At 34.2% G+C, this 25,609-nt stretch overlaps 3 protein-coding genes and 1 pseudogene across 5 annotated transcripts; 1 reads left to right on the top strand and 3 right to left on the bottom strand.

Moving 5' to 3' along the window:
* The first annotated feature begins 1,274 nt into the window (after positions 1–1,274).
* Positions 1,275–5,142, top strand: LOC142622688 (G-type lectin S-receptor-like serine/threonine-protein kinase SD2-5; annotated as a pseudogene).
* Positions 5,143–5,853: 711 nt separating this feature from the next.
* Positions 5,854–11,783, bottom strand: LOC142606577 (phosphoenolpyruvate/phosphate translocator 2, chloroplastic-like). 2 transcript variants are annotated; one of them, XM_075777895.1, is made up of 10 exons: positions 11,277–11,783; positions 10,396–10,518; positions 10,161–10,313; positions 8,861–8,946; positions 8,604–8,688; positions 8,294–8,410; positions 8,105–8,182; positions 6,211–6,340; positions 5,981–6,070; positions 5,854–5,891 (listed from the first exon to the last, which is right to left on the bottom strand). In XM_075777895.1, the coding sequence occupies exons 1-9, from the start codon at positions 11,655–11,657 to the stop codon at positions 5,994–5,996; spliced, it is 1,230 nt and encodes a 409-aa protein (XP_075634010.1). In that variant the 5' UTR covers positions 11,658–11,783; the 3' UTR covers positions 5,854–5,891; positions 5,981–5,993. The 2 variants fall into 2 exon arrangements, with proteins under 2 accessions (XP_075634010.1, XP_075634007.1); XM_075777892.1 differs by having other exon boundaries at positions 5,854–6,070; positions 11,277–11,782.
* Positions 11,784–13,454: 1,671 nt separating this feature from the next.
* On the bottom strand, positions 13,455–16,897 carry LOC142641187 (uncharacterized). Of its 2 annotated transcripts, none has more exons than XM_075815593.1 (4): positions 16,679–16,897; positions 14,811–15,303; positions 14,008–14,252; positions 13,455–13,833 (listed from the first exon to the last, which is right to left on the bottom strand). In XM_075815593.1, exons 2-4 carry the CDS (start codon positions 15,257–15,259, stop codon positions 13,592–13,594), a joined length of 936 nt encoding a protein of 311 aa, XP_075671708.1. In that variant the 5' UTR covers positions 15,260–15,303; positions 16,679–16,897; the 3' UTR covers positions 13,455–13,591. The 2 variants fall into 2 exon arrangements, with proteins under 2 accessions (XP_075671708.1, XP_075671715.1); XM_075815600.1 differs by lacking the exon at positions 16,679–16,897 and adding an exon at positions 15,784–15,863.
* A 6,326-nt stretch (positions 16,898–23,223) lies between these two features.
* LOC142619258 (ubiquitin-ribosomal protein eS31 fusion protein) lies at positions 23,224–23,974 on the bottom strand. Its single transcript, XM_075792326.1, has one exon. It carries the CDS (start codon positions 23,889–23,891, stop codon positions 23,421–23,423), a length of 471 nt encoding a protein of 156 aa, XP_075648441.1. The 5' UTR covers positions 23,892–23,974; the 3' UTR covers positions 23,224–23,420.
* Between the last annotated feature and the right edge of the window lie 1,635 nt (positions 23,975–25,609).

Below are 25,609 nucleotides of genomic sequence, written 5' to 3'. Positions count from 1 at the left end.
TCTACTCTTTTTGCTAGTACACTAATTATCTACTACAGTCAACCAGAAGTCTTTAATATTACTCAAAATTATGTATTTATATAATGTATCTACATAATATATCATTACTATATAATATATGCATAATGTATCTATCAACAAAAAAGATTATGCTATGTAAAAGTAATTTAGAGCCATATAGGCACTATGTTTAAAATTTTCGTCTTTTACTTTATTCATTCATTCATTCTTCTTTTTTATTTTTTATATATATTTTTTAGCACTTTTATGTGCAAAAAAAAAAAAAAAACTTATACATGGAATACATCAAACCAAATGTTTATTAGAGAAAAAATAAAATCAAGTTTGAAATTCAAAGTAAAGAATTGAGATTTTGGTAGAGATGAATGAATAATTACCACTGCAAATATGTTCTCTTTTGTAAGTTGGTAGAGAGGAATGAAATAATTACTGAGCAATAAGGAAAAAAAAATCTACTCAAAGAACTGTGTTATAAAGAGGAAGAGAAATATGGAGAGAGAGTGAGGGAGAGAGATCTATGGAAGAGGAGAGACCAAAGTGAGTGATAGTGACGGTGTGAGGAAAGAAAAAGAAAAGGGAAAAGAGAAAGAGTGATAGTGAGAGAGCGTACTGTGAGATAGAAATTGTTTTCCAAAAAAAAATTTTGGAAAACAAATTATAAAAAACAAGCCTTATTTTTATTAGGATTTTCCATTGATTAAAGATAGTTTTCCGTTGACCAGTTTTTTTTTGTACTACCAAACACTGGAAAATGTGAAAAACTATCTTTACAGAAAGTTTTCCAGCAAAACAAACGGGGCGATATTTCACAACTCTTTAACCAATTAAGCTAACTAATACTTATTTCATAACTCCTTTCAAATGGCATGTAATAACTTACTTTGTGCTATGTAACTAAAAAGAGTATTAATAGGGGAAAATGCTTTTATTTTCATGTATTCGTTATTTATGTTCGTTTTTTTACTAAAAGAAAGCTATTTATATGCTGTGCACAATTTATGTAAAAGGAATTGATATAGTTAATTTTTATTTTTATAAAATTACATAAGAAAAAATTCATTCGAAGTATGAAATTAGAGCTCAAATTTAGTTGTTTCATCCTCTTCATCGGCCTCTCATTCACTACCATCGTCACCAACTTACCAGATCTGCGACCAAGAAGGAGAAGAAGAAGATGAGTGATTTTAACAATAAACAGTCCTCCAATAATAAGTGATGAATGAGTGTGTGTGTGTGTGTGTGTGTGTGTGTGTTTGTGGGTGGGTGGGGCTGTTTTATGTTTTGTTTCATTATTTGGGGCTTCGTTTCTTCTTCTTCTTTTTTGCTAAAATTTGTTGGATTTGCTGGGTTTTTTGTTGGTTGGGTTGTTGGGGTTTTTGTTGCTAGATGCACAGAATGATTAGGGGGTTTTGTTGATTGTGTTTGCTGGCTCAATCCGGATTCTATATTGTCAAAAAAAGAAGGAAACATGCAATCTGTGCTTGGCCTTCCAGTGCTCACAAATGATATGTCAGAATCTGAAATATAAAGCTTAAATGCTTTGGTTAAAGAAGCTCTGGCAGATCGGCCCTGGGTTTTGGAGAGAGAGGGAGAGAGCTACAGAGATGAGAGGGATCAGATACACTTGAGTTTTGGGATATTTTATGGGTTATAATCGTGGGTAATAAGGTGTATTAAGTTTAAAATTATTAGCTGACGTGGCACATTATTATTGGTGGCGTAAAAGAGCTGTTTTACACCAGCGCCGGACCTAATGTATTCTCAATTTTTATTTCTGAGATCACAGTTGTCGTCATATTAATCTGTAGTTTTATGCAGCAATAGGACTCCGTTTATTCAGCAATTTTGAACTAATCAAGGAGATAGCTTGTGGACTACAGTTGATTTTGTAGCTCAACCGGATATGCTTCTGCTGGCTGCTGTTTGTGGACTGAGGTTGATTTTGCAGGTCAACCGTTCAACCAGTGAAGGATCTATGAAATTACATTATTTATTGTCGTCAAGTTTTGAATTCAAAACTTTATATGCTAGCTAGTCATATGTCCATCCCATTTTCCTTGTCCAGAGGCAGAGTCGGCTTTGCCTTTCTTTCTTCTAGCACTGTATACGTGTTGTAACATACAATGGGTTGGGCTTGCTGTACTGTTCTTCTGTATCTTGTTCTTTTTTCCATCATAGTTCTGGCCAACGGCTATCTGACTGTAAACTCTTCTACTACTTCATGGTCCAACAGAGAGCCTGTTGGCGATTTACTGAAAACTGATGCAGTAATTATACTTGCCAGTAGATCCTCCGGTGATCCAGGCTATGGACACGCTTGTTTTTGTGGCTTCTTCTGTAATCAAACGTGCACCAGTTCTCGCTTGGCCACGTTCCTTCTCAATGATGATCCACAAGTTCTATGGTCTGCCAACTCAAAGAATCCTGTTAGCATTAATGCGACTTTGAAGCTCAATTCAGAAAGAGGTTTGGTGTTACAAGATGCTGATGGAACGGTTGCTTGGTCCACAAACATCAGCAACAAATCTGTGGCTGCCATAAGCTTAACCGACAAGTGCAACCTCATGCTGTTGGATGAAAATAATGCTACAATATGGCAGTCTTTTGATCACCCATCTTGGCCAACTGACACGTTGTTTTATGGGCAAAAGTTGGTGCCAGGACAGCAACTCACAATTGAAGGAGGATTAATGTTTTCGCTCTCTATTACCACTAGAGGGTTGTTTGCTTATACCTATTCTAATCCTCCCCTATGCTATTGGTATAATCGGCCAACGTATCTAAACATTATCAGTTATTTTCAATTTGTTAGTCAAAGCTTAAGTTTCTTTAGTGTTCAGTCTGGGCCAAATTCCCCATTTGATAAATTATCCATTCCTTCATCGTCCTTATCAATGCAGTACATGAGATTAGAGACTGACGGACACACGAGAGTTTATGATCAGGATTGGAAAGAAGTGGACGATCTTTTCCAAATTACTGATTTATGTGCTTACCTTACGTTTTGCGGCAGTTATGGTATTTGTACAAATGGCATGTGTAGTTGTCCTGGTCCCATATATGGGACAAGCTACTTTCAACGAATCGAAGGCAGGCAGCCTGACCGTGGATGCTCCCTTGTTATTCCCTTGTCTTGTGAAGCTTCCAAAATCACATTCTTTTAGAGATCCAGAACATCACATACTTTTCCCTTTTAGATACATCCACCCACTGGCGGAGCCAGAGGGGGGCGAGGGGGGCACCTGCCCCCCTGACTCCTAATTTTTTTTTTTTGTATTAATAGTCACATGGAGGGGAAAAAAAATTAAAAAAACTTCTACTTGTTGAAACTTGAAAGTGACCAAACCACCCTATTTCACTATTTTTTTATTTTTTATTTTATATCATTATTTACACCATTTTTATTATTTATGATATTTTTCACAGCATTTTATCTTTGAATGATGCTAGGAATATTACAAATTTTACTACTTATGTCTTACAAATTGGCATGTCACCAATCACAAAAAATAATTTCAAACATTTATTCATTATATTTTTTCAGTAACACTAATCATATTTTTACTCCATCAGTTTGTAAATTTTTTAGTAGCTATAAACTGGTTGTTTTTGTTTATTTATTTTAATAATATGAAATATATTCATATTTGCTTACAATTGCTTATTTATTTTTTTTATTATTGTTGATTAATGTTTTTTAGATAAATTTCACTTTTAATATCGTCTTTTGATTTTGCCCCCTCTAGACTAAAATCCTAGCTTCGCCACTGCATCCACCTCAGAAATAAATCCTAACTACCAAAATATAAGTTTAAGGACTTGTACAAAGGCATGCTTAGAAAACTGTTCGTGCAAAGCTGCTATATATTATCCTAGTGGGTATTGCTATTTACAATCTGAAATTTTTTCACTTAGTGCCACTGCCATAGAAAATACCAACCATAAAGTATACATTAAGGTGCAGAATGTCCCAAGTGCAGTAAACCATGTAAAGAATAAACATTCTCTTGGAAAAACAATGGGATCCAGCCTTGGATCTTTGCTTGTTTTGTTTCTAATTGGAAACTTTGTTTTTTGAATTCGGAACAAGGAAGATGCTGATGAAGACGAGGAGTATCATTTGGATCACGTACCAAGAATGCCCACAAGATATTCTTATGATGATTTGCAAACCATAACAGAAAATCTCAATAAGAAGCTTGGTGGGGGAGGATTTGGCACAGTTTTTGAAGGGACTCTAATTGATGGCACTAAGGTTGCAGTGAAGAGTCTTGATAGTTTCAGTCAAATCAAAAAATCATTTTTAGCTGAGGTTGAGACAATTGGTAGCACTCATCATTTCAGCTTGGTAAGATTGATTGGATTTTATGCTGAGAAATTCCATAGGCTTTTTGTTTATGAATACATGTCTAATGGGTCTTTAGATAAATGGATATTTCACAAGAATTTAGAGATGCTGCTTGATTGGAAACATAGAAAGAAGATCATTATTGACATAGCACGGGGGCTAACTTATTTACATGAGAAATGTAGGCAGAAGATAGTTCACTTGGATATAAAACCCCATAACATCCTCTTAGATGAGGATTTTAATGCAAAAAGTCTCTAATTTTGGATTGTCTAGACTAGTTGATTGTGACCAAAGCCAAGTTGTAACAACTATGAGAGGGACTCCTGGCTATATGGCTCCAGAATGGTTAAGTTCAGTAATCACAGAAAACGTGGATGTATATAACTTTGGAATAGTACTTTTAGAGATATTGTGTGCAAGGAGAAACCTTGATCGCTCTCAACCAGAGGAAGCAATGCATTTACTTGATCTATTCAAGAAAAATATTGAGGAGGACCAATTATTGGATTTGGTTGATAAGTACAGTGAAGATATGCAATTGCATGGAGAAGAAGTTGTTAATATGATGAGGGTTGCAGCATGGTGTTTGCAAAATGAGGGTTGCAGCATGGTGGTTAAGGTCTTTGAGGGTGCTGTGAATGTTGAATCAGACCTAGAGTATTTCTTCTCAAATCCACCTTTACTAAACGCAAGAGCTGGAGTTGATAACCAAAGTGCCTGTTTTTGCTGCTACTCCATTATTGCCTTCAGTTCTATCAGAACCACAATGATCCTTCACTATACAATATTTTGCTGCTTGACAAATGAGGTAATTTCCATACTTTTATTCTGTCATTTGACTGTAAAATTTAAGTTTGAGTTGTAGACCTTTTTAAAAGAGAGGAAGAGTTGTAGACTTTGTTCAGTTGTTGTATTGTTGTGTGTCGAACAGATGCGTAATATATAGTAGTATTGTTTAAGTAAGTTTGAACTGAAGTAGCAGAACTTTGATTTTACTGTGGCTGTGTGTGCTGGATAGTGTCCCAGTCAGATAGGTCCTTTCCAAGAAAGGCATTAAGTACTTGTTCTGTTTGCAACTAGGTAATGAATCCATTATTCACATTCTCAAGGACTGTAGATTTACTAAATCCTTTTGGAATAGGATGGGTGTTCCCAGAATTTGTGCTCAAAATTAAACAAACTTTGAAGGTAGGTGCCAGAGACCTAGTTAAGGGCTGTGTTAAGCTTACACTGATGGGGCTTTTTGGGGAAGTCCTGGGAAAGCAGGAGCAGGTGGTATATTTAGAGACTCTCTGGATAACTGGATTTGCTGATTCTCTAGATTGATTGGGACTTCTTCCAGCGTCGTTGCTGAGTGCTGGGCTGATCCTAGCTTCTAAGTTGGGGTTCAAGAGTCTTGAAATAGAGTTGTATGCTTTCCAGACAAACATCATTCAAAATTAACAATGAGAATGATGTTGATTCACTTTATGCATGAGATGTGGAGAAGCTTCTTCTCTTTTCTTTCAAGGAAGACCCTGTGTTAGAAATCAAGCAATATGATTGGCACAAAAATAATATTCACAATTAACATATGGAAATTTTCTTTGAAATGGTTAAAGTTGCTATCTTCTGTATAAACTCAAGCAGCCTTTGGCTTTGGCTTTATCCGTTTTGCTCTTGAATACAAGAAGACTCCAGCAAGAGCCAAGGCAGTTCCTGCAGCAAAAGCAAGCAACTTGCATGTAAAAGAAGTAGGATAGATCATAGATAGAAGAAAGAGAAACTTCAAATATATGTATAAGCTCATTATAAAACAACAATCTTTCATCCGTTACCAATTGGTAATGGGCATTTACCAAGGGAATTTATTGGTGAGACACGGGTTTGGAAGAAGATAATTGAGGAGACTATGACCGCCACACGCTTCACACAATTTCCCACTGCATGGGTGATCGGTGATACCATGTCTAATATCATATAGGAGACCTGCCAGACAAAAATTAGTAGAATCGATAAACAGTAATATTGTATCAAAGTTGGCTATTGTTCTTCATAAAGTGGAAACAATATTTTCATATGGTGCTAAAGAAAATATATTCTGATAAAATTCTCAACAAAATTTATTTTCTTTTTATTTTTTTAATTAGTTCTTGGAACTCATTTAATTCAGAACATATTCCATATGCTAGAACAGAACATTGGCAGGAGGAGGCTGGGTCCTAAGAATAAAAAAATGAGCTCCAAATGTCTATCCGTTAAACTGAACCATTTATAAATTATAAGGATTAGCTCAGATGATTATGCCTAATGGACCATTGCTGAAGACTTATTTCACGTCTAAGATTTTATTTGCTAGATCGGTGTCACATCATTTAAAATTTTCAATGACGTGGCACTAGATAAACCTTTAACTTTGTAATATTTAATATGAACTATGAAATTGATCTATTTGAAATGGAGAAAATCCTTTTTCCGAGAAATTTTCCTATCAACAAAAATGTGAAAAACAGTGGTTCCAAGAGCCATCCTTGCTACCATAGCAAGGATGGCTCTTGGATACTTGAATGGCAGACTTTGAATAGTCTTTTGCCAGCATGAAATCTAGTGCTAGAGTGTGACATGCTCAACCTCCCTGAAATAAGGAAATAATAATCTTGAGGGCTAAGTCCTCTTAACTATAGATCTCTGTTGAACTTTGAATAAATTTAACACGTGTGAAACTTCGACTCTCTATTTATCTTTCCCTTCCAACAACTATATTTTTGGAATGTGTATGTTCATCTTGATATGAGCTTTCTAATCAAGAGCAGAAACAACTAAGATGTTAATTTTTTAAGTATAAATTATTTAGATTCTCAGAAATTTCATGGGAAAGGTTTGGAGAAAAGGGTCCAAATACATGCATGGTAGCCATGACACAAATTTGTTCTCTAAGGAAGTAGCATCATTTGGGTTCAGAATGTAATTCTAAAAAAATTGCAAATTATTCTAAAATCTTAATTACAAATGTATGGTTGAGTTACTTCTAGAAACACACTTTCACAAATGAATACGTATGATTTCTTTTAATGATCAACCATTGAAAGTAGATTAAGGTTTACAAGCTCTTAGAACAAAGGAAGCTTAAGCCCCCATTTGGAGAGCTCATTGAAAAAATAACTCTACGATGAGAAAGATAAATAGTAGTCAGGGAGAACTTATAGCAATTGACCAGTGAATTATGATTAGAAGAGAAAAAAAATTGTAGTACCATTTGAAAATTTATATGTGCAACATGTCACCAATGATAGGGATTAGTTCAATAAAAGAAAATTGTTTAGATATGAGCAGTATTTATCAATTTTCTGCCACTACTAAATACTTAAGTTCTGATGTTTCTATTGAAAAATCACTGGAATAGCTACAGGCTTTTGGAGCAGTCTCAAGTTTTCAAGAAGTGTGATTTGAGTTTTTCACAGCTTTTTGAATAATTGCTATCATGCTAAATCTCTATAAAATGAATAGTTTTGTAGAATTCATGCTCAGAAAATCTTGAGCTTTGGCATTTGAATTTGTAATCACACACTAGCAGAACCATGAGTGAATTCTACCATAGTAGAATATGATTAACATAACAGGAAATCAACAATCAAGCAAAGCACAAATGGAAAGAAAAAAAGAAAAAAAGAAAAGGAGAGAGCACTATGCACATTTATCATATGCTGTATACTATGTAAGCAGACACTGGGCACAAATAATCATAGACCTCACCTGCTGGTAACCATGCAAGCAGAACCCAGCCAAAATCGATCTCACACATAGTTCTCTAACATTCAAACCTTGATTTGCCTAGAACAAGGAGAAAAGAAAACTGTTTGATACAGGATGGTCTCTTCTTTTATTGTATTGATTGATTATAGTAAAGTTAGTATAATCTCACTATTTATATGTACTACTTACATTAGATTGCAGGTATGTAGGATACTTAGCACCTTCCAAGAAAATAGCCACAGGAACCAACAGGATAAAAGAAATAATGGTTAACACTGAGAAGAGACTGATATTGTCCAAAGATTCCTGTTTTATGAATAAAACGTGGTTAGAAAAATTAGAATATATGATCTACAATAACTCTCCTTGACATTACAGATTTAACCAAATAATTGTGCGATAAGTGAACTAATGCTTCCATTTCTACTAATACAGTTACTTGTGAACCTATAGGAATTCAAAGGCATGAATATATATGACTTGCATCTGGGTTTTGTACCTCCTTTTTAAACATTAGCTTTTTGCTGAATACATTACGGGATTGATTTGTCAGATTAGAAGCCATTGCACTATAAAAGCCAGTCCTGTTTCGAAAGGGAGGGTGACATGTCAGTACCAGGCCTAAATATTTCAAAAAACGTAATTGTTTTATCTATTACCAGAATCCATATGGAGTTCTATGAGAAGAAACCTCTATGAAAAAGAAAATTGTGTTTGCATACTCCTTAATGAAACAACTGGAGCTTGTTCTCTTACCAATTAAAAGAGGCCTCAGTGAAAGATGCCAATGCCACTCCACCTACAATTGGTACAAGGGAAGAAACTACCCAAAGAGTAGGCCTCTGTGCGCACAGCATGGTCAAAAAAATCAAATTATCTTATATATAGATTAACTGGAGAGCGGTATGTGTTATGAATATGTGTTAGTCATTAGTCAAGCACTTTCATAGACTACCTGCACTAGTATAAAACTCCATGGTCACAAGAATAATGAATTCCAGAAAGCACATGTATCACAGAATTAGGGGAAAAGGTGGCTTGCAATCAATCATCTTAAGTGACAATTGCTCAAGAATACATGTTTTTATTTAAAATTATCAATTTATATAAAGGAGCTATAAAAGGACAAATGAAGGACCACCGATGTGGCTCAAATTTGTTTCTTGCTATTCAAGGACTCTAGATGCCCATATTACTCTTCCTGTAATGATGAAAGTATCCACTAGCATTTCTAATTCTACTAAAGTTATTACTAAGAGGAACATATAACTTCTAACATTATACTTAAGTTATTACTAAGAGGAACAATTTACTTTTAACACCCAGATAATTGACTTTTGAAATTACAAAGGTCTTGCATTGATATATAAATGAATTTCCCAAAGGATTCAAGCAGACGACTTAGAGATAGGTCCAATTTCTTCCTTTCTTGCTGCTGATAATTATTGATATATATGAAATGTCTTTCATTGATTATACCTTTTGGCACTTCGATTTGCTCAAAAGCAAGAATCAATAGACTAAACTGAATGGTCCACTGTAGAAGAGTTTAAAAGAGAGTTAGCAAACATCTCAAGACTAGGCATAAAAAGGAAAGGTGACATCAATTACTCTCCAATATTATTGCACACAACCATATCTTTATGTTTCTTGTTAGTATTGTTAGTTTTGGCTAATTCCATGACAAATTTATTTGTATTTTTGGGTTTTAAAATTGTAATATATATTGTGGTAATGAGGACTGCTTGGGCCCAGAGTTCTTCACTCCATGAACATATACTTGTTTTTGTGTGTGTGTGTGTGTGTGTGTGTGTGTGTGTCAGTTATTTACTGTTTTGAATATATTAATCCATGCAAACCCTGTGAATTGCATCTCAACTAAATATCTACTCAGTTTAATTCCTGTATAACTCATTAGAACTAGTAGTAAGCCATTACAGGAGTCTAAACGCATTTTCACTTCTCAAAATTATATCATATTCATAGAGCCATACAGTTAGCCAATAATATCTCCAAATGAAAACAAGAAAAAAAAAATTGGGGCAGAACCCCTCACCTCAGCAAGAAACAAGGCAGAGAGTACAACAGTGAAAAAGGGCTCCATAGCTTTGATTGTGTGAGTGAATGAAACAGCAACTTTCCCCAGACTAATGTTGGTCAAGAGGTTCCCCAACGTGTGTGCCACAGCCAAAGGAAAAATTACTGCAACCTGAAAGTGAATATGTTTATAAAACCCATAATCAAACAGAAGCAAAAATATACAAAACAATTTCACCACAATAACAGAGTACCTGTTGAGGAGTAATCTTTGGTCTGATATAAGAGTTAGATGCCCACATCAAAGCAACCATCAAACTCCCAAAGCCAAACTGAAATGCTGTAACCGTTGCAGGAAATGGATAGACTTTTAGAACCTATAAATAAATGAGCAGCGGCATTCAAATTCTAGCATTCTTGAGATTAACCACAAATAACAATCTTCTAGTAATGTTACACAATTGTATCTGCATTAGATATTGTAAAATATAACCAACCAATTTTTTACTCTCAAGAATAACTCAAAAATTGAAATTTTCAACAGCTGAACAAGCCTCAAAAGTCACTAAATATGACAACCTTATAGCAATGTTACATTTTTTTTTTTTTGGATAAGTAGCAATGTTACAGAATTGTATTTCCATTAGATACTTTAAAATATAACTGACCTATTTTTGACTCTCAAGAATCTATAACTCTCGAAATAAGAAATTCTAAGCAACCAAACAGGCCCTAAAACATTACCAACTATGACAATCTTGTAGCAATGTTACAGAATTATATCCTCATTAGATATTGTAAAAATATAACCGACCAATACTTTACTCTCAAAAACCTGTAACTCTCAAAATTTGAAATTCCCAGCAGCCAAACACATGTAAAGAGACATAAGTAAAAAGTTCTACTCATATGTTTGGATTCCAAACTATACTAAAAAATTAGTAGACTTTTTGTTATAAAAATAATAATAAAAAAAGAGGAAGGTATCTAATCAAAATTTTAATTCTTTCTTTTTAAAGTTTTCTGAGGCAAACAGAAAAATAATTTAGCTCATCAATCAATGGGTACTATTGCTTCCATTAAGTTTTATCTTGCTTGAAAAAGAAAATTGGAGATAAAGATAGAGATGATGAACCTGCTTGTTGTAGATGTTGAAGTAGATATTCAAAATATACCAAATTCCAAACATAAAGCCTAGCCGCAAAGTCTTAATCACTCCACTTGGTTTCACGGTATCACCCGTGTTCTCGGGCACCAAAGCAGCTCTGACCTTAAAACTGTTGTTTCTTTGGTTTGAAACAGAAAAGGAACCACATGCTCGCATGTAAAAGCATGATGAAGAAAATGCATACACAGGACTTTGCTGTGAGAGTCCATGAGTGGAATTAAGGTTGAGTTGTGTCGAAGACAATGAGTGTGAGAGGTGTGAGAGCTTGGGTTTAGGTCCTTTAGGATTTGGATTTGGAGGTTTGAGAAATGGGGTTGAGAGAGACAGAGAAAACAGATTGCTCTGCATCTTTTGGAGTTGAAGAACAGATGGGACAGAGGAACAGAGGTCTTAACGTTGCATGGGGGGGACAAAAACAACCGCGTTTGGATTTGGAGGGTAGTTTAAACTAATTAGGATTTGGTCTAAGGAAATTATTTTAATTTTGGATTTTTTTTTTACTATTTTATAACGGAATAACTAATGTGTTGATCTTCTAAAATCTCAAGGAATATGAGTGTTTTTTTTTTCCTTAAGATTTGGAACAAAATGTCATTTCTCTAAACTTCAAGAACAATTTGTGTAATTTACCCATATTATTTTCACATAATTTTACTATTTACACCACTCTTATTATACACCTATAAACTAAGTCAAAAATAAACAAGATTCATAGAAGTGGAAGCATGGAAATTATTGATTACTGATAATGACCACTTTGATATTTTCCTTTGACTTTCTTTTTTTAGAAATCTCTTAATATTTCTAACAAAAATGTACCAGATTCAAATATCCTTTTATATAAATATCGTGATATTGTCTTACTCCTTATTTATATTGGATTATATTTCTGAAATAGCATAATTTTTAATGAAGATTTAAAAATATACTAATACACTTAAAATGTTGTTTTACTTTTTAAGGGAGATGAAAATGATACAATTTTCTTTTCTATAAATATTTTTTTTGAAAAAAAAAATCACATGTGGATTACACAAACACATGAGTATGACAGTGATTATATCACCTCATTATGGATGATAAAGATTAAACAGTAATAGAAAATGGATTATCTGACTTGTCACGTGAAGTCATCGGCTTTGGAACTAAAAGACAGGTTCTACCAAAGACTTTTTCTATAAGTAGACAAATATAAAACAAGACTGTAATGCAATTTGAGGAAATGAATTGTGGATAAATGATCAAACAATGCGCGGTGGGGTACTTTTATGTCTCGTTGATGTGTTGGCGAAGATGTAATGGTATGTTTCAATGTTTGAATGATTGTATAGTCCTAACGAAAATCTGGTGACCACAAGCACAGACTTGATAGTCAGTGGCTTGGATGCTAGTGTTGGGTGGTTGTTAGCTAGTGATGGAATGAATGGAGGACATGCCAGAATCTAGTCTCGTGTAAGATATTTGCTGAGACAAAAAATGGGCATATGTGGCTTTCAATTTGGGACTAATATTTTAAAGATTCAGCATCAAGCAAATCTAAGATATTTCACAACCGACAAGGAATTACAATCTATAGATTCTATAACGATGAAAAGGCGACCTCACCCTCATTTAATGGGATCCATTATTACGTGAGAGGAAAGAGGATTTCAAAGTATTTAATGATTTTCTCTCACAAGTATAGATCATTGAGTGATGAGAGCTGGAAGCCTGAGTAAATTTATTTACCGTGTACCACCAGTTGCATCTAATCAAGAACAGCTTCCCAAGTTCCACCAGTTTGGGGAGCCTGTAGGAGCAATTTTGTGGGGTTATAAGGGGAAAGTTGATTTCTTTTGGAGTTGGAAGGTTCCCCTGGTGAATTGAAAAATGTTGGAATAAAAAAAAGTCGTGCGCAAAGTTCTACTGTTGTGGGGTCTAGGAGAGGTCATTATAGGCTATCTTAACCCCAACAATGTTGAGATTTTTAAATGAATATATTAGAGGCAATTGTAATCTTCCCTATAATTAGTGCATATCAAACGCCAAGAATTGGCTTGACAGCTGCTGCTAAAACACTCATTTGCTCCTACAGGAACTTACAAGGTGGCCAATAGATGCCATATAAAAGAAATTGAAAAGAAAAACAAAAGCAAAAAAAAATCGAGGCAACCACGAATCACCCATCAAAATATTCAAAACTTTAGAATGACAAGAATTCCTTACATGAGACCTGGACTGAGCCTGAACCAGATACAAGAATAAGAACCCTCACTATCCTACAAAATGGAAGACTATCCGCATTATGAGAGGCATTTGAGTCTCGCAAATGTCAAATAGCCAGTGTGACCTTTTGCCTCACTGCAAGGCCTAGCCATGACTGTTTGAGAACTCAATTTGTCTTGCTCATTGCCTCCTTCAATAGCACGCTGGGGTCTCTTACGTGGAAGAATAGACCCAGGCTTAGCTTCATCACCCTGGCTGCAATCCATTTTCACTTCTCGAACTTCGTAAGTACGAAGGAGTATTTCAAATGTCTTTATATCTGGCACACAAGCAGAACATTCATATACAAGCATCCATCAGTGACTGAATCACAATCAAGTAGAAAAATATAGCTAGAGCAAAAGGAGAAAAAAATTTAAATAAGAAAGATACGTTTAACAGGAAAAAATCCTGAATCTGAAAACACAGAGGAAATGGCTACACAAAAGCATACCCGTAAAGTTTGATCTAAGAGAATCACAGGCTCGTTGTACTTGCTCAATACATGGGGAGAAGGAACACAAAACCCCATCTGGCTTCAACATTTTCCCGGCTGAAGGAATGGCCAACCAAGGTTGGGGTAGGTCCAGAAAGACGGAATCTGCTAACCCAGAAAATTCATCTGGAAATCCTTCACCCTGAATGTCTCTAACTCCTACAGTGACTAAACTACTTAGCCCTGTCTTCTCAAAATCCTCTCTATAAAAGGCAAAAGATCAAATCAACATTTCAGTATATCTTATAAATATTTCGTAACAAAATGAAACTTGAGCTCAAGGAGAAATTACACTTCGAGCCACTGGCAACTACTACACAAAAATAATGCCTCCCTATCGCTATAAGTTACAGCTACTGCAGATTTTCATCTCTCAAAACATAAATTCTTCATTTTTTTTTTTTTTTAAATGAAGGCATATGCAAGTGGCATAATCCATTGCGCACCCTTGAATAATACCAAAAATAATTGGTGAAACCAAAAAATTTCTTTTCAGAAATAAATTGAGATTGGTTTACTGAGTTTCTTGAGAACCTAAGAAATTAAAATTCCTTCTCAACAGTCAACACAATAGACAAGCTAATTTTAAATCATGTCAAAATAGATCACATATGCAGTTCAGATATTCAACTACCAATTCAGCTTTGATCATAAGTATTTAATATCTTATTTTACAACTCTCGTTCAAAATAGTGCCTACTTTCAAGAAAAACAAACATTAAACAGTCAAAGTGGATCAAGTGAAAATATTCCTTTCTTACCTGGCTGAGGCAGCCCTTTGTTCATGAAAATCAAACGTGTAGACATGTCCTGTAGGAGCAACAGCCCTTGCAAGTGATGTAGTTAAAGATCCACTTCCAGTCCCAGATTCCAGAACCATACAACCAGGAACAATTTCTAAGTACATTATCACAAAGCTGATATCAGCGATATAAAGAATTTGAGTCCTGTGACTTAGAACTAGAGTCCACAATTCAGGAGTTGGAGCCAACAAGTAAACAAAACCATTCTTGTTGCTAAACACCTTGGATCCAAAAGGCTTCCCAATCCAGTCCGAATGCTTAAATACACCAAATCGGTTCTGGAGTACCGAGCCCTGACATACTTTAATAGCCTTCATGTTATCATGCCTCTCATAGACTACAACCAAATCTCCATCACAAATGTGACGAGTAAAAGATATCTTTTTTGTTGGATCAATTGGCAACATCCTCAAAATCTTGAATTTGTAAAATCGATTACAATAATAGCTACCTGTGATGATGAAATTTTAAAAAAGGGTAAGAGGAAGACAAATTGACATTTATAAGAATCTAGAGAAATTGAAACTTATCAAACTTTAAAAATCTGGAGTAATAATTTATATATTGCTCATCAAAGTTTGTAGGAGACCATTAATAAAAAGACACAAAAGCTATCATGTTTCACACAGCCATAGTCAATTTTGCTCTACAGCATGGTTTGAAAACATAAAGGTTATATAACCAAGAAACTTATATCCCAGTCTACAATAGATTCATGCAACTAGGCTGGTAAACAGGGACACCCAATCACAATTATAATGAGCATCGAATGAACTTCAGCAAATAAAAAGATTAAAAAGAATTTAAAAAATCTCTACTAAAAATAATAAAGTCCTCACTTTCTAGCAATAAATCTCCAAGTCATGACATGGCATTCAATAGGAAAAGGTGAAGTGGAGAATGCTTTCATCTAGTGACAGGAACAACTCACCCTATCTCAATCAAATTTTGTATGTATTTTGAGACAATGTTATTTCTTTATCATTATAAGTGAAATTGAAACCAAGGGGAAGGCAAGATTCTACCCGCAAAAAATGATTCTATTGTGAGACTTTTGTGTTATCACTTATTATATTCAAATTCAAATGCCAATTAAAAAAATGAATCTCAATCATTAGCTAATATTTGACCTAGAATGTAGTCGATTTTGACTAGTGTGTGCAAAACCCGTTTTGAAATACAGGTTTGGGCAGCGTTCCCACATTGTCTTTGGTTGATTTTTGGAGCATTCCCACTCCACTCATTGTAATGTTTTATGAGTGGTTTGCCATGCTACAAAGTATCTTGTTTTCTGATAGATGAAGAGTTAACTTCTAGCACAATAGAATCATTGATTGGATGGGAATTACATCAAACTCTCAGATAAAAATAATAACAATAAATATTCTTTACCATAATGTAGTTCATAGTTCAAACAAATCATAATCTTATCAACTCTATACTATAAATGCTCAATAAGCACATAGCTACTTCATTGACAAGTTTCCACTACAATCACCCAAAGATAATTCAGATACAAATACAGCTTTTTAAAACTTCACCTCAACCAAATTTTTAACAAATAAGCAATCAAATAAAAAATTGCTACCAAAAACAAAGCTGCAAAGTCGCTTCCAAGTAAAAGCTTATAGAAAACTCAATGAGTCTGAAACTATAATATAGTACCAATGAAACGCACACAAACAAACCCATATGTGCAAGCATCACAAAATTACGAAAGCAAAAAAAAAAAATTAACAAACATTAGAAAACAAAACAAAACAAAATCAAGACTGGAAATAATGTAAAGAACCAACATTATTAGTCAATAAAAAAAAAACACTTACAAGTAAAAGTGTTATTTCTGGGTCGAAGAAGAGACAGAACAGAAGCCAAAAGTGTTGTTTATTTTGATGACTACGATGACCTTGGGCTCCAGCGGCGCTGGTTACTCGTGGATGGCGGTGATGGCTTGGGTTTCTTTAGGTCGACGCCGACACTCTGTTTTGTGTGAGTGGATCGACCAAAGTTCGCAAAAAAACATAAGCTTATTTTGTGATTTTTTTTTTTTTAAAGGTGAAATGAGAAATAAGCCCATACGGCACCGTATAAGAGGGGGGTTTTATTTTTATTTTTATAATTTATGAGAAACTAGGGTCTTGTTTGGTTGTGTTGGGTTGTATTTATTTTTTATTTTCATTTTCTGTATGCATATTTTGTACTCATTTTTTGTTTTTATCTATTTTTTTGTTTGGCATCATTTTTTTCTTTGTCTTCCCCTTCACTTTTTTTTATAACAACCACCAACACACAGACACACAGAGAGAGAGAGTTCTTTGATATGACAAGTTAGTGACAGTGGAACCCACAGATTTGATTTTTTTTACAAAAATATCACTGTATTCAATTTCAAGAAAATAAAAACACCAAAAATTCTATTAACTTTTTGTATTCAAATCCTACTTTTTTTTATACTAAAAATGAAAACTAAATACAAATACAAAACCAAACAAGTTTTTTTAGTGGTGGGTCCCACAAAAAATTGAAAATGAATACAAAATACACCTTTTTTTTGCTCAAACCAAACAGACCCTAGGTTATCTAAACCTGTTCAAGCAACGGACTCTTCTTCTAGGAGGAATTTCTTAGAGATGATACTATATAGAAATTGAACCATGCCTCTCAAACAAACCTTAACACAAGGATTTATATTGAATCTTATATATATATATATAAAGAGAGAGAGAGAGAGAGAGAGAGAGAGGAATTTGAATGTGTAGTTAGTTGATTATTAGTTGAATATGAGATAAGCAAGCAAGAAGTTTAATGGACACTTTTGAAAAAACAAAGTGTGGACTCATGATAAAAATGAAAGTTATTTCGTTAAAGTTGGCTAGGGCATCCCAATGGATTCTTTAAACTATATATTTTAAAAAAAATTAGAAATTGAAATCGTAAAATCCAACTCCAACAGATTCTTTACTCAATTATTTGTATGTTTTTAATCTACAATGAATCAATGTATATCTTTAAAAAAAAAAAAAACAAACAAACAAACAAACAAACAAAAGATTAAGCCAATAAAATATTGGGTCAACTCAATGAAACATTTTATTCTAAAAAAAAAAAAACACTCAATAAAATGTTTAGTTACCCGGCCCTATGCCCATTAAACAATAAAATGTTTAGTTACTCGATAAAATGTTTAGATCACCATCACCTTTATGCCCATTAAACAACGAGTAAGCGTTTGGAATTTGTAGTTAATCATGTTTAATTATGTTTGGGTTGATAGAATTTGTGAATTTGTGTATTTATGAATTTGTGCGTATTAATCAATGAGTATGTGTAATAATAAATTTTAGTATATTTGTTGTGATTCTAACTCCTAAACTTTTGAACCAATTAGGAGTCCAAAATCCCCAACGGTGGACTTAGGAGAAGACTTAGAGTTAGAGGAACAAGAAGGGGCAAGGGGAGAGGGAGAGGGAGAGGGAGAGCGAGAGCAAGAGCCTACAAATGAGAACTTGGAGTTGGATACAACTAGAAAAAGAAAGACTACCTCAAATGTTTGGGATCATTTTACAAGGAAGAAAGTTGATGGAAAAATTAAAGCCCAATGCCATCATTGTAACAAACTTTACTTAGGTGATTCTAGCCAAGGTACAACCCATTTACGTAATCATTTAGCAAGATGTCCACGGTTGAAGTTTAAAGATATAAGGGATATGCGACAACAAGTGTTAATTAAACAACAAAATAAGGTGGATGGAACTATAAGTTTAAATGCTTATCAATTTGATCAAGGCAAAGTGAGGAATAATCTTGCTCATATGGTCATCCTACATGAATACCCTCTTTCAATAGTTGACCACATTGGGTTTAGAGAATTTGTGAGTTCTCTTCAACCGTTGTTTAAACTTGTCACAAGAAATACTTTGAAGAGTGACATTCTTAAAATCTATGATAATGAGAGGCAGAAAGCTTTGAAGATGACGGACAAGAATGGAAGTAGGATGGCAATTACAACTGATATGTGGACTTCAAGTAACAAAAAGAGAGGGTTTATGGTCATTACCGCTCATTTTATTGATCATACTTGGACGTTGCAAAGCCGGGTTTTAAGGTAATTTTTTTATCTATAAATTGAATGTTAAAGACTTTACATTTAGAATGTTTATTGAGTTATGTTATAATTATTACTATTATTTTTTTAGGTTTGTTTATGTTCCTTCTCCACACACAAAAGATGTCATTCCTGATGTCCTTGTTGATTGTTTTTTAGAGTGGAATGTTGATAGGAAGTTGTCCACAATAACTGTTGATAATTGTAGTACTAATGATGCTATGATAAGACTTCTCTTGAATAAGCTTGATACTAGTTCTCTTATGTTGGGTGGGTCTATGTTGCATATGAGATGTGCTGCACATATTTTCAATTTAATTGTTCAAGATGGGTTGTCTCTTATTGGTGATGGTATTGAAAAGATTCGTGATAGTGTGATTTATTGGACTGGATCACCAAAAAGGAGGCAAAAATTTGAAGAAAATGCACGTCAATTGCGTGTTCAATGCACCAAAGAGTTAGTCTTAGATTGTAAAACTCGTTGGAATTCAACTTACCTAATGCTTTTTACTGCATTGATTTATAAAGATGTTTTTCCGCGTTTGGCTAAACGTGAAACATCTTATTTTTCTTTGCCATATGATCATGATTGGGAGTTAGCCAAAGATATTTGTGGGAAGTTGGAGTTGTTTCATAGTGTGACTGAGTTTTTTTCTGGTCGTAAGTACCCCACAACTAATATGTATTTTACTTTGGTGTGTGAGTTGAAAATTGCATTGAATGAATGGAGTTTGTATTCAAATGAGATGATAGCTACAATGGCAGAAAGCATGCTTGCTAAATTTAATTCTTATTGGGCTAATGTTAGTGTTGTTATGGCTGTTGCTGCTATCTTAGATCCAAGATATAAGATGAAGTTATTGGAGTTTTATTATCCTAACATTTATGGTGATAATTCAAATTTGGAGATTGAAAAAATAAAGAATCTTTGTTATGATTTGCTTGATGAGTATGGAGATCTAGATGAGTCCCCTGTAAATAATGAAGGAAGTTATCATATTCTTGCAAGTAGTGCTTCAAGCCCTACGGCTCAAATGAAGTTTAGGTTGAGTGGGTCAATGTCATGTTATGATTTGTTTGTGAACAATAGTTCAAAGAAACATGGGAGTGCTAGAATGGAATTTGATTATTTCATTAATGATGGAGTGTTGAAGAGAAGTGAAGATTTTGATATTTTGGGATGGTGGAAAAGTAATGGTCTCAAGTATCCTACTTTACAAAGGATTGCAAGAGATATTTTAGCCATTCCTGTCACAACTGTTGCTTCAGAATCTGCCTTTAGCACTAGTGGGAGGCTTTTAAGTCCACACCATAGTAGGCTACATCCCAAGACTATAGAGGCAATGATGTGTGCTCAGAATTGGTTATGGAGTGAAATCAACGGTTAGTAATTGTCTAATTTTTATTTATAAAACCAAAATTGTATTTTTATATTTGCTTGTTACGAATTGATGAAGTTTATTCCATTTTTTAATTCATTGTTGTTGTAGGTTCTTCAACTATGTCCGGTAATTGTGATTTTCAAACAATTCTTGATGATAGGGAGCCTAATGAAGAGGATGGGAGTTGTGTCACAGTTGTGGACGATTAAATATTTTGTAATAATTTAGTAGCCCTTTTAATTTCTTAGACTTGTTAGATTAATTTGTTAGTTTGTAATTATTCTAAACCTTTTGTAATTTCTTAGTCTTTTTAATTTGTTGATTTGTGAAGGATAAGACATTTTGTAATTTCTTAGACTTGTGAGATTTATTTTGTAGTTTTTAAAGTAATTTATTGATTTAAAATCTTAGTTATGATTTATTGATTTGGTTGCCATATAATGTGGCCTAAATGTCATATAAGATGATTTTGGGTGCCATATAAATGGAGGTAAATGATTTGGCTACCATATAACAAGACAAATTTTGGCATTTGGGCCATGTTAAATGGCTTGAATGGGCTTGAATTTAGGGAAAAAAAAAAATTTTATGGGCTTCAATTTTTTTTTTGGTTGGGCCAAATTTAGGCCCAATAAGTTAAACGAAACCCGGCGGGGCGGGTCTGGGTCCCGAGAAAAAAACCTGATTATTATTTGGGCCGGGTCCGAGTTTCGGGTTTTGCCCCGCAGGTCGGGTCCGGGTATGCAAAAACCCGGCCCGTTGCCATTCCTAGACATAACACAAGAAGTGCCAACAGGCACACTCATGTGGGTTTAAATAACCGTTGCCAGCATTATTGGAACACAACAGAAACTATGGCAGCATAATAACAAGTAAAGAGATTGTAATAGAAAATGATGTTAACAATTAAATCTCATTACTCTGAAACTTAGGTACTTTCTCTGCAACATCTATCAAGCATAGCAGACAACCAAGTACCATAAGACCAAGCACTCGACAAGAACCATCTTTTGTGATCAGGAGCCCGCAAACAAATTTGTTTTTATGAATATAATCCAGAATAAACAAGCTATATTGCTATACGTCAGGGAACAGGGATTTAAGGTATTCCCACTCTGCTGAAACATGCAAAGAAATATACTTCTTTAAAAAGATAAAAGCTTGTTTGTGATGGAAGGCCCACAAATCCCAGCCCATTGTTCAACAGTCAACACCATTAAGATGCTTTCAAGTGGTGTACAAACACCTGAAGGGCACTCACACCAGACAAATTTGTCCCCATCCTTTACCTTACTACCCTAGTTTTTTTGTTGACAATCCTTGAAATGGGAATGCAAATGGTGAAAAACTCCTTGAGAACAGATGAATCCAACTGTTGGAAATGGAACCTCAATAAAATTGTTATGCCAAGCCCATGTCTCCATTAACATAACATACAATGATCGAGAAATCAAGTAAATTGGATAAATACCAAGGAAATATCAAAGATATTGACAAGCAAACCATGAATTACAAGAAAACAATTGATAACTACAACAACTGCACAAGCTTGCAACTGCTTATAACTTATGATGGCTACTTGGAAAGATCTACACTAAGCTAATTTGAAAATAGGTTATAAGAAATCTATTGCTGCTTTTGAATATAGATGCAAAGTGTGTGTTTGGCTCCAGATTAAAAAATTAGCTTATTTTACTATTTAACTTATTTTTACTACTATTCATGGCTCCACTGCACTTTTTGGTACTATTTATGGATCCCACTGTACTATTTCAGTTAACTTTTACTTTTATCTACAGTATTTTTGGTAAAAAAATTTCAATTTCAGCAAAATAAGCCGATTTCAAACAAACCTGAAGAAAGATATTTTATTGACCTACCTAAAATCTAAACCACCAAAACCATATCTCAAACCCAACATTTAGCTGTCATATAAAAAATCAACCAAGAAACCAATAGCAAATTCGAGGATTTTAAACCATATCAAAAGGTTGAAATGAATCCTAATCTTCATGGGCCATCACAACACAAATCCTAAATCTTTCATCACCAGCTCAAAGCAAGTACCCCCCACAATTCCAGCTCCATCAGATCCACCAAACCTAAAATCTAAACCACCTAAACCAAGACAGGATATTTTGCCATCACAACATGACTCAAACCCAACATTTTGCTGTCATATAAAAAATCAACCAAGAAACCAAAACGCAAATTCAAGGATTTTAAACCATATCAACAAAACCACAAGATTGAAATGAATCCTAATCTTCAAGGGCCATCACAACCCCAAATTCTAAATCTTGCACCACCAGCTCAAAGCATAAATCCCCCACACTCCTAGGGCATATATCCAACTTACTTGAATCAATGCTCAAAATTTAGCCTCTAATCACTGCAGTCTTACATTTCCTTGTTCAACAAATCAAAATACCCATCCAAATAACTCAAACCAAGCATCTAATGTGACCCAAAATACTGAACAGCTACAAACTACTATCAATTACCAACTAGTTCCTAACATTCAAAACTTTAAGCAAAACACTAACTGCATCAAGTCAGCATTCTGTAACTCACCAATTATCATTTGCCCTCAGAAAACAAAAACTCTATCACAAAATGAAATAAATTATTCAATATCATTAATTCAACAAAATACCCCATAAACTTAAAACTTGTATAAACTATCAAATGCCACAAAAAAACAATGAGCCAACCAAAAGGGTACCCAAAAGTCTCAAGCTTTCATTCAAATTCTAATCAACAAACAAAAAGGTAGCCCACAAATAAAAAAAATTATTCAATTGCATAAATTCATCGAAACATATATGCATAAACCAAGTAAAATACCCAATGCCACTAAAAACCAACAAATTAGCCAAAAGGGTACCCAAAAAACTCGACGTTTCATTCAAAATCTAATAAATAAACAAAAAGTCTTAAACAAATTATTCAATTGCATAATGTCATCGAAATACCCATAAACTTAAACCGAAATAAAACTATCAAAATTCGCTAAAAACCAACAAAATAGCCAAAAGGGTACCCAAAAAAACTCAACTTGTGTCTCATTTCATCGAACCTCTAATCACCACCAGCCTTCTGGTACACATAGGTAAGCCCACACTTGCCACAGTAATGCCTATCGAAATGGTTAGCCATGAAGGTTCCGGCACCACACTCAGCATTTGGGCACTCTTTCCTGAGCCTCTGAACTTTCCCAGAGTCGTCGACCTTGTAGAACTGGAGGATAGCGAGCTTGACCTTCTTGTGCTTGTGCTTGATCTTCTTGGGCTTGGTGTAGGTCTTCTTCTTTCTCTTCTTAGCGCCACCGCGGAGACGAAGCACAAGGTGAAGCGTGGACTCCTTCTGGATGTTGTAGTCGGCCAAGGTTCGGCCATCCTCGAGCTGCTTTCCGGCGAAGATCAAGCGCTGTTGGTCCGGTGGGATCCCCTCCTTGTCTTGGATCTTGGCCTTGACATTGTCGATGGTGTCTGAGGACTCAACCTCAAGGGTTATGGTCTTCCCCGTTAGGGTTTTCACGAAGATCTGCATGGTTGCTGGTGAGTTTTGCGAATGGGAGGATTATGATGGCTTTTATAGGAGAAAGAGTTTGTGTGTCTCTGTGGTGCATTAGGGTTTTGGGAGGGTTTGGGTGGGCCGTACATTTGTTGAGGCCCTTTTTTTTTCATTTTTGTTTGGGTGCATTTTGAAAGTCATTTGGGTCTATCATATCGGCCCAGGGGCCCAGTAAACGGACCTTTAACATCACTTTTTTCTCTTCAGAATCCACTTTTTAGTTTATTATTACTTATTAAGTTTAAAATTATAGTATTTTTTTTTTCAAATATAAGTATAATAGTGCTAATATTATTGAAACTTAAATTTTAAGATAATATTTTGAATATTTATAATATTTATTACTTTTTCAAGGTCTGTATCTCTAAATTTTAATGCCTATTTTGTTTGTATTTTTTAACCTAAAACTAAATATTTTGGCTCAAATATAATAAAATGCCATACTTTTCAGCCGGAAAATTAAGGAAAAAAATGAATTTTTGAGCCAAAACTTAAAAATAAAAATAAAAACCTAAAAAAAAAAATCAATTGAAGGCCTAATTAGTCCAAAATAGACCGTATTATACCTAATAAGACCGAAATAAATGAAGTAGATTAAAATGGACCAAAATGTTATATTGATGTGGTTCAAAAGAATTGTAGCAAAGATAAATATTAGATTTTAGTTTTTAGATATTACATATGGGTGGGTTCAAGGTAACTCAACTAGTAAAGCTTTTAATAGTTAAATAAGAGATCTGAGGTTCAATCCTTGCCTACACAAAAAATCAATTGGTGTCTTGGTCTGATAATAAAGAGTTATCATTAAGAGCGGACGTCATATGTTGAAACACTCTAAAAAAAATGATATTACATTTGGTTATGGATTACAAGACAAGGAAAACAAGGATGACAAAGCTTTCATTTACTATTTTTGGACAACATTTGGTAATTTTTGGTAATGCCTATGTACATATTATTCTAGTAATTGAAATTTTAAACATTATGTGCAAGCAAAACTCAAATAAATAAAAGTATGTATTGACAACGGATCAATTGAGTTAAAAAAGGGGGGGGGGGGGGCTAAGTGCAAAAACACCTCAAGATTTTAATCATTGCTTATAAGCACTTAATGGTTTGTTTGGATTGAAAGAGAGGGAGTGAGAGTAGAGTAGAATTGATTTAGCGCAAAATTAACTTATTTTTAGTCAACTCTATCTTACTCCCCTCCACTCCCCCTCCTTTCCCCCTCTATTCAAATAGGTCATAAGGTTTCTACATCCACCAAATTGACTCTTAAAATTAATTTTCGCTAACTCTAATGGACATAAAAATCACGTGGCTATCATGTGTCCAGTAGCACAAATCAGTTGATAAATTCTCTTATTGTTAGTCATATAAAGTCACATGATTTTTTTCATCCCTAAAAACTAACAAAAGCTAGTCATACGGATCAATTTGGCAAACTTGAAAACCTAATAAAGTTATGAAGAAAGATTGAAACCCCACTAGTTATTTTTGCATTTAAATAGGAAAAAAATCATTATATATATAATAAAATAATAAAATAAAATAATAAAATAAAATAAAACCAATCATTATCTTTCCGTAACAGATATATTTTTATTTTGTTAAAACTAGGAATAAGCATAAATTAGGATTTAATAAGTCTATTACAAAACATATCAACCTTGTCAAAGATCAATAGACTTTCC

This window comes from Castanea sativa, chromosome 1, assembly GCF_040712315.1.
Source record: "Castanea sativa cultivar Marrone di Chiusa Pesio chromosome 1, ASM4071231v1".
NCBI classification, from domain to species: domain Eukaryota; kingdom Viridiplantae; phylum Streptophyta; class Magnoliopsida; order Fagales; family Fagaceae; genus Castanea; species Castanea sativa.
The sequence above is the reverse complement of the archived record's forward strand: the minus strand, read 5'-3'. Positions and strand labels throughout refer to the sequence as shown.